The sequence below is a fragment of the Hypomesus nipponensis genome, chromosome 2, assembly GCF_054491055.1.
Source record: "Hypomesus nipponensis isolate SF chromosome 2, ASM5449105v1, whole genome shotgun sequence".
NCBI lineage: Eukaryota > Metazoa > Chordata > Actinopteri > Osmeriformes > Osmeridae > Hypomesus > Hypomesus nipponensis.
In genome coordinates this window covers 20,207,501-20,215,842 of record NC_140362.1, presented here as the reverse complement: position 1 = coordinate 20,215,842, position 8,342 = coordinate 20,207,501, and the positions used below count along the sequence as shown (strand labels likewise).

Below are 8,342 nucleotides of genomic sequence, written 5' to 3'. Positions count from 1 at the left end.
GCATCTGATAAAGTAATATAATAATAATCACATTTCTAGGACAGTCGCTCCTGGAGTTGGCTGATTGAGGTTTGTCCCCTATGACTAAGTGCACGCGCATGAGAGAGTGGACGTGTGTGAGAAAGCAAAACACACCAGTTGTTGGGCTCAGAGGAAACGAAAGAAGCTTCACGGTTCATGGAAGCAGCAAAATAGTAACGGCATATTCCGATTTGGACATATTTTCATCAACAAACTGATGCCTGGGGTTGGGTATAGCTCAGCGGTAGAGGATTTGACAACAGATCAAAAGGTTGCAGGTTCAAATCTCCCCTGTAGTCCTGCTGTGCGTCACTTTGGATAAAAGCGTAAATGAATAAATTGTTATTCCTCACACCAGCCAACCTTAGTTTCAACTAACTTATCTAAGAGGACGTGGGTAGTCATCTAATTGCCATTAATTGAGAAAGATACTAAGAAAAATCCTTGTGATTGACGTAAAAGGAGATGACAATACCATTCTCACTACCTCTCGCGCTTTTAGATAATCGTAGGACGCGGATATGATGTCACTACGGCAGTGTGTCTGTGGCGGTCTCCTAGGCAACGCCGCTTGCTGCAGTGACGCGGGCCCCGGCTCGTGGTGAGTAGGCGTGACCCGCCCTTTAGCCCCCCCTTCTACCGTCCGTGTGGGCGGCCCCGTGCAGAAGAGAGCGAAACACGACACCCTAGCTAGAGGAGACGAACTGGGGGAGGAGAGTAGCCACAGAGTGCGGAGAGTGAGTGAGAGTGGAGGAATAGAAAAAAAAGTCTGTAAAGAGAGGTCGACACAGCGTTTACCGCAAATCAAGCTTCTTTTGGTGACGAGATGTCCAAAAACAAGGAAGATGCTATTGAGACGGAGTAAACAACAGCGGGACAGTTCGTGAAAGTACTTATTTGTAAACAAGGAAAGAGAGGCAGAGGGGGAGGTTTTTCGGCTTGAGTCGGGACGGTTGACGGTGTTCCCCTGCAACTCGAGCTGAACGGTTCGACGTTGCCGCGGGACGAGCAACAATCGGCAAGCTCAGCGAACGGTGGGGTTCGGGAAATTGTGCTCGATCCCCGGTTGGTTGAATTTGGAAACGGGTTGTTTTAGTTTCGGATCACAAGAAAACGGAGGACCCCTGAATGGTATAACAACGGAAAGTTTTTCGCTACCGAATTTCCACCCTCGTTGTTTCCATTCCAAAGCAAAGCCTGGGAAAGGCTGAAATATCAGACTTTTCTTCCTTTCAACAATCGACTTGAGAAGTTTATCTGGCTGGATAGACAATAAGCAACAATCAAAATGAAAACTCCCGGAGACAATGGTAAGTTTGTGCAAAAGTAGCAAACTACAGGCCGATAAGTAGTTGGCCGCTGTTTATTATAAAATATTCTCCGGTTAACGTTAGCTAACGTCAATTATTTAGCTGAGAAGTGAAAGTTCTCGCCAGCACGCAAGCAGAACAAGTCTGACATGTTGTCAAACTATTGCGGTTGAGGTAAAGTTAACTAGCGTCCAGAATGCTTGTTAATCAGCTTGCTCGCTGTGGCCCAATGTTTACTAATTAGTCAGTCAAAAGTTAACTAGGCTAGCTAGGTTTAGGTGTAGGTTTTCTGTCACAGACGGGATGTGACCTGTTGTCGGAATGAGTTAAGTTGGCTATGCTTTAACCGTAGCTTGCTAACATATTCAAATTAGCGACCTATAGCTGTTTTAAAATATAAACCAAAAATATTTAGATTTGATGAAATCCAACGGTGTAGCAACATGTCTTTACTTTGATTACGGGTCCGCGTGTTTTGGACGCCTGTAGTGGCCAAAGCAACGTCATGGCTGGGGTGGATGGAGCTGTACCTTGGGCATCTCGTGTAACTACACACTTACGCATTGACCATTGAAAATAGTAATCACTGCCCAATACATTTTGCGAATTAGACTTCCAAACCTGTTGCACACATGTGAGAACTGTGGTCTGATTTGAACGTTCAGTGTACCGCGCTTAACTTTTTTTTGTTCTGTTCTTAGAACGTCATAGCTAGGTCCATGATCAGTGCTATTGGGTCACAGGAATACCCCATTTATGTCAGATGAAAATATTTCATCAAACTATCAGCCTCTCTTTGTTATAGGCTGGAGTTGTGCTGAAATCGGTCCCAAGTTTCAAAACGTGTGCTCCCTATGTCTCGTGCTTCAGGAAGTTCTCAAAAAAAAGGCTGAGCACGGGCCTGCACGGAATGTTACGGACTCCATACTGACATCTACCCTAACCGTTTTCTAACAGCATATATATTTATATTGGTATGCCTGTCCCCGTTTTGCAATGAGAGCCCAACATTGTCCATTAACACTTGTCTTAGCATAACTGGAAAGTAAATGGTAGGTTTGTCTTTTGTTTCCAATACTGCTCCCACACCTGGCGCCGATTCACACCCACTTGCAGCATAATTGACATGTAAATGTCTCCATCTACTTTGTAGTGACTCAATCAGTGTCCAAATGCTGCCTCTGAATGAGAACCCATCGACTGGTGAGACTTTCTATCTCAGACAGTGCTCTGCCTCTCGTTCATTGTGGTTTAAACTCAATGCACAACACCTGACTTTTCTGGGTAAATTGGAACCAGAAATGCAAATCTGGTGCAAGGATGTTGTACTGTACACCACGGGTAGAGGAAGTGAGTAACAGAGAGTTGTGTTTGTGTGCCCCCCCCCCCCTCCAATCACAATAGAAACATTATATTAGGCTGTGAGATTTAGGAATATCAATTATTCTGGTTTGGTAGCAGAGTAATATGACACTTGTCGGTTTTGTTGGTGCATCTGTGATGAAAACGTGCCTGCTAAATGAATATGAGCGAGAGAGAGAGAGGGGGGGGGTGCAAACATGCCCTTACTTGACCACCCCTCACCTGGTGTTTATGTGATTTGGTAAAGAAGTAGGTTAGCTGCTGGTTTTTGATGCGTCAGGTATGTTTCCGTCAGGGAGGGGAAGCCAGGAGTGTGTGCTATTGGTTGAAAAGTCAGGAGTCTTTCCTATTGGTTGAAAAGTCAGGAGTCAGCTGGTGGAGGCTGTGCACACTTCGCACTCACGTTTCTGAAATACTTAAACATCAACCCGTCCACACCAACCACTTGTGAAGTAATGCCCCCCTCCCCCCAAAAACTAGGAAGTAAAAAAAAAAATAATAATAATTAGGGGGGGGGGCACTATAAATTTTAAAACAATATCTGTGCAAACACCCTAAAACACCATATTGTTGCTCAGGTAAGGGGGTAGCAGTGACTGAAGCCGTTCTCTTCTCTTTTCCTTGCTTGAGCAGGAACGCTGCTCTTCGGCAGGCTAGTACTTAGCGACTGACACGCAGACAGACCGACAGACCGCCAGACGTTTCTCACCCCGGGGCTACACCCCTCCCCCACCCGTCCCCCCTGCCACATTCCAGCGCACCCCTCCCCAGAGCAACAGATCCTTGGAAGAGGGGGGGGTCTGTGACATCACACACACCCTGCCACAAGTGGCCCTTTTACGAAAAACTCTTGCTGCTTGACGCCGGTGTGTGTTTGGACTAGTGTGTGTGTGTGTGTGTAGCCAAAGCTGTGCAGAATACCTGAATGTGCGTGTGTGTGTTCTCCGTGTTTTTACTGTGTTGACAAACACTGGTCCGCATTCACATGGTCATTATCTAACAGAAAAGCCGACCTAATGACGAGAGTCTATAAATAGTAGCTTTATTGAAAGACTTTAATCCCGACCTCGGTTGTGATCTCTCATCTCATGTCTGCCGTTGCCCCTGCTTAGGGGCTTTCAACCAGACCATGACTGCCTTTAACCCCCGGTTACCTAGGTGATAACCTCTAGGGTGGGGCAATCCAAGATGGGGCACATTTACGGAATGAGAACGGACATAAATCGGATGTAGATGCGTGATATTTATAGGTTACATAAAGACTTAATTCCTGAGAGGCGCACTGTTAGGATTATTATTCTGCCTGTATAATTTTCTGTGTTTCCTCCATTATCGGAGACTTCCTCTGATCTCTGCTTTCCAACGATTCGTGTTCTTCGTGAACGCGCGTCAGCCGGAGGAAGAGGAGGGTGAGGGTTGCGACATGCGTCGCTAGACAAGCGGGGGTCTGAATAGCTCAGCGTTTTTATAGAATGAGCAGAAAGAGGACAGGTGTACGCAAAGGTACGGAAGTTCACTGTTTTCTCTCGATTTCGCATGGCTCGAGTCTGGGATCATAACTGCCCAGCAGGCCATACAAGAAACAGAAGGTTAATTCTAGAACAGTTCCCCAGATGAAGGCCTGGCGATTGAAGGAAATGAGCCCGAAGGCCCAGTGTAGCTGGTACTGACCTGTTGACAAGGCCCATAGCAGGCTTGCTTGTGTCTCAGCCCGCCATGTCCAGATCAAAGGTTGTGCTAATGATTGATTAGCCTCCAGTGATATGGACACAGGCTCTACACACACACACACACACACACTCACTCTTGATAATGTGCAATTATGTGGTAGGCAAGTTTCCCTGCCCTTCCTCTCTCAATCTCCCCACATCTCTGGTCGTTATCTTCCCCCGTCACCCTCTACCTCCCTCTTTGCCTCCATCACTCCCTTTCCCTCACTTTCCCTCTCTGGCTCCCTCTATTTCTGTCCTCTCTCTGTCCTCCGCCTGGTCCTCTCTGATGGGATAAGGACTAGTGTGTGTCTTTTGTATGGGGGTGGCTGGTGGGACCTCCAGCTCTGGAGTATCCATTGTGTGTGTGTGTGTGTGTGCTTGGGCTTGCTTGTGTGTGTGAGCCTGTGTGTGCGTAGGCTTTCCTCTGTGTGTGTGTGTGTGTGTGTGTGTGTGTGTTGCGGGGACAATAGGGGAGTGGGCCTGGCTGTGGGGGGGATTGTGCGAGGGCCCATAGGGCCAGGGATCTCCCATTGTACTCATAATGGCGCGGAGCAGCGCGGGGTTCAGTGGCGGCGTTTGACACGTTGAAGAGAGCAGGCGCGGGCGTGCGCACACCCTCGCGTGTGTGAGAGAGAGAGAGAGAGAGAGAGGGGAGAGGGAGAGGGGGGAGAGAGAGAGAGAAAGAGGGGGGAGAGGGAGAGAGAGAGAGGGGGAGAGGGAGAGAGAGAGGGGGGAGAGGGAGAGAGAGAGAGCGGGGGGAAAGGGAGAGTATGAAAGAGTTTGTTAGTTGACTGTGTGTGAAGACCCTGAGCTCTCACCCCCCCCCCCCGCCCCGCCCCGAACACGTCAGTCACGATCCATGTTATGGAGCTGGTTTACTCGTAGCTTGGATTCACAGCCAGTTGGGAAAGCTGGTTCTCTTTTGATGTGGCACAAGGCAGGAGACAGAGGGAGACGCTCTAATGAGTTTGTGACGTAAACTTTCTGTTTCTTTGTGTGTGTGTGTGTGGTCATGATAAGACAAGCAACAGGCCTATAGTTATCTGTTGAACTCCCCTAGACTGCTGACTAGGGCAACAATCACAATCTCCCGCTCTAACAGTTGTTTGACACAGCTGATTAGCTAGATTATACTTTTGGAGCCTTTCCTTTGACTTTTAAGATTAACGTTTCCTTAAAAGACGGAGCAGAGTCATCCAGCCGTCCCGTTGGTGTTTCCGCGTGAGGCGGTGCCAGCGCTGGCGGTTAGCGGAGGCCGGGTTGTGGAAGCGGCGGTATGTATGTCTGGAATGCGACCAAAGGATCACAATGCGTTCAACCACGCAACGCTAATGGACCCCACCGCTACGCGATGCCGCCGGCCGCCCTTGAAACCGCAGCCCAGGCAAACCGTTACCCTTGACCACGGTTGACCACCACGGTCCATTTCTTCCGCATTACGGCCTGGCAGTCCAGCAAGAGCGATATAGATTATCGCGGCGATAAGTGATTGATTGATCGATTTATCTAGTCTAGTCAGAGGCTATGTAGTTAAGATGCCCTGGTGAACGACCTCTGGGCTTATGAGTGCTCGCCTTAGGCTGTGTGTGTGTGTGTGTGTGGCCCATAGTTTTTCTTCTGTGGTCCAGTTGGATACGGTTTCTATTGCTTTTTACTGACCTCTTGTCGTTTTTTCTCTCCCCAATAATGGCCATAGCTCCGGGCCAGAGCACTAAAAGCCTAATTGACCGTAGTGGTCAGGCTAGTCAGGTTGGCAGTGGCTGCATGGATGCCAGTTGAAAGATAATGGTGTGTGTCTTTTCCAGAGCACATGTGTTAGTGTACCACGCACACACACACACACACACACACACACACACACACACACACACACTGCTGCCTTTTATTGGAATTCTTGGACCTCCCACATTCCTGCTTAGAATGTTAATAGTTGCCGGCTGTCTTGCATTACATACTCTGGGAAAACACAACCTCTCTCTCTCTCTCTCTCTCTCTCTCTCTCTCTCTCTCTCTCTCTTTCTCTCTCTCTCTCTCTCTCTCTCTCTCTCTCTCGATGTCTCGATGTCTCTCTCTCTCTCTCTCTCGATGTCTCTCTCTCTCTCGATGTCTCTCTCTCTCTCTCTCGATGTCTCTCTCTCTCTCCCCCCCCCCCCCTCTCTCTCTCGATGTCTCTCTGTCTATGTCTCTGTCTCTTTATCTCTCTTATTTAAACATTCAATACTCACGTAAACATAATTATCTCACACACACACACACACAGGGGTTTGTGTGGGGTATCTTCTCAGGTGTGGACCTGGCACAGCTGAGGGCTCCACAGTGTGTGGCGGCTTGCCTGGATCAAGCTGCATTCTTGCAGCATCAGGTGTTTGCGTGCGTGTGGGTGGATGTGGGTAGGTGGTAACATAACAAAGGGTATTTAGATGCGGAGGTGACAGAATACCGTAGACACGTCTGGCACAGAACAGTTTTGGGGAGTGTTGGGGCTTTTGGGAGTGTGTGTAAGACAGAGAATGTTCATCATCATGACTAGCGTCTCCCAGTTACAGCGTGTTTGACTTAGCGTGCCCGTATCATGGCACCTCGCAAACACAATGCGCCAGCGAAACCGATCCCATCTTGGCGACACACACACATCCACACTCCCCTCGGATCACCTCCCCCCCCCCAGCCCCCCTTACACACCTGCAGAGATCCTGTAACGGCAAAGCTGTGTTCTTTCCCCCGACTGATCCCAGTTGAGACATTTATTTTGGAAGCTCTCTGAGGAGTCCTGCCCCTGTCCTCAACTCCCCCCCGTCTCCGACCGGCTCACCTGGTCCACCTAAGCAGCTGACACAAGCTCAGCCAATCAGGAGGGCCGTCCAGGAGATCACACCACCACTGTAACCTAGAGCAGCCCTGGTTCACCCCTGAGACACACACACACACTGGTGGTTGTCGTTCCCTAATCCTCAGCCCAGAGAGTGTTCTGTATTTGTCAAGGGCCAGGGCCCAGTTTTAGCAACACTGTCATTTATACCCCTAATCTTATGAGATTAACCTGGATAACTGGTGGTTATAAGGGGGGGGGGGGGTGGATTTGGGCGGGGCGGGTCATTAGTGGGTGGGGTGTGTGTTGTGGTGCTGGAGGGATGATTTACCTGGGGGAAACTCTTTAGCTCAGCACTGTTTTAGCCCCGCTGCCGCCAATCTGCACTGAACCCAAAGTTTAGTTAAGGGGGTGAAGGCTGTGTGTGTGTGTGTGTGTGTGTGAGAGAGGGATAGAGAGAACAGCATTGTAGAGCCAGGCAGGCAGGCAGGCCAGTGTTTGGGCTGACCTAACTGTGGGAGGCGGTGGGCTCCCTCACCCTGGGGTAACCTCTCTCAGCCCTGGAGGACCCAGGCCCAAGGAGCCCAATACTCACTCTCTGTTTTTATCTGAGAATCTGCCTGTCTGCTGGACTGGGGAGGGGTGGAGGGAGGGGTGGAGGGAGAGGAGGGGAGGGAGGGGTGGCCAAATACTAATCACATTTCAGAGGATGGGAAGTCACCAAAGGACTACTGTGTGTCCCCTACACAGTGTGTGTGTGTGTGTGTGGTTGGCTGCCGAGAACCTGAAATGCCGTCTGGCGCCACCTTAAACTTTCTCTATTTCTCACCCCCCCCCCCCCCCTCTCTCTCTGTCTCCCCCTGCCCTGTCCCCTCCCCCCCCCCTCTCTCTGTCTCCCCACTGCCCTGTCCCCCCCCCCTCTCTGTCTCCCCCCTGCCCTGTCCCCTCCCCCATTCCTCCCTCCAACCCATGGAAGGAATGCAAGATCACGTTTGTAAAAGCTTCTTTTCAACCACTCTGTCTCTGTCTCTCTCTCTCTGTTTCCCCCCTCTCTATTTCTCTTCCTCTCCTCACTTATCCCTTCCGTGTGCAGACCTGTCCATGGTGAGAGATAAGTCATGTCTAACC

The 8,342-nt window shown here is 49.7% G+C and overlaps 1 protein-coding gene across 1 annotated transcript in view; it reads left to right on the top strand.

Moving 5' to 3' along the window:
• Positions 1 to 676: 676 nt before the first annotated feature.
• The window catches only part of erfl3 (Ets2 repressor factor like 3), a 40,051-nt gene continuing 32,385 nt past the window's right edge, over positions 677 to 8,342 (top strand). Inside the window, 1 exon segment of the mRNA XM_084667943.1 lies at positions 677 to 1,331. Coding sequence (XP_084524069.1) covers positions 1,310 to 1,331 — 22 coding nt within the window. The 5' untranslated portion in view covers positions 677 to 1,309.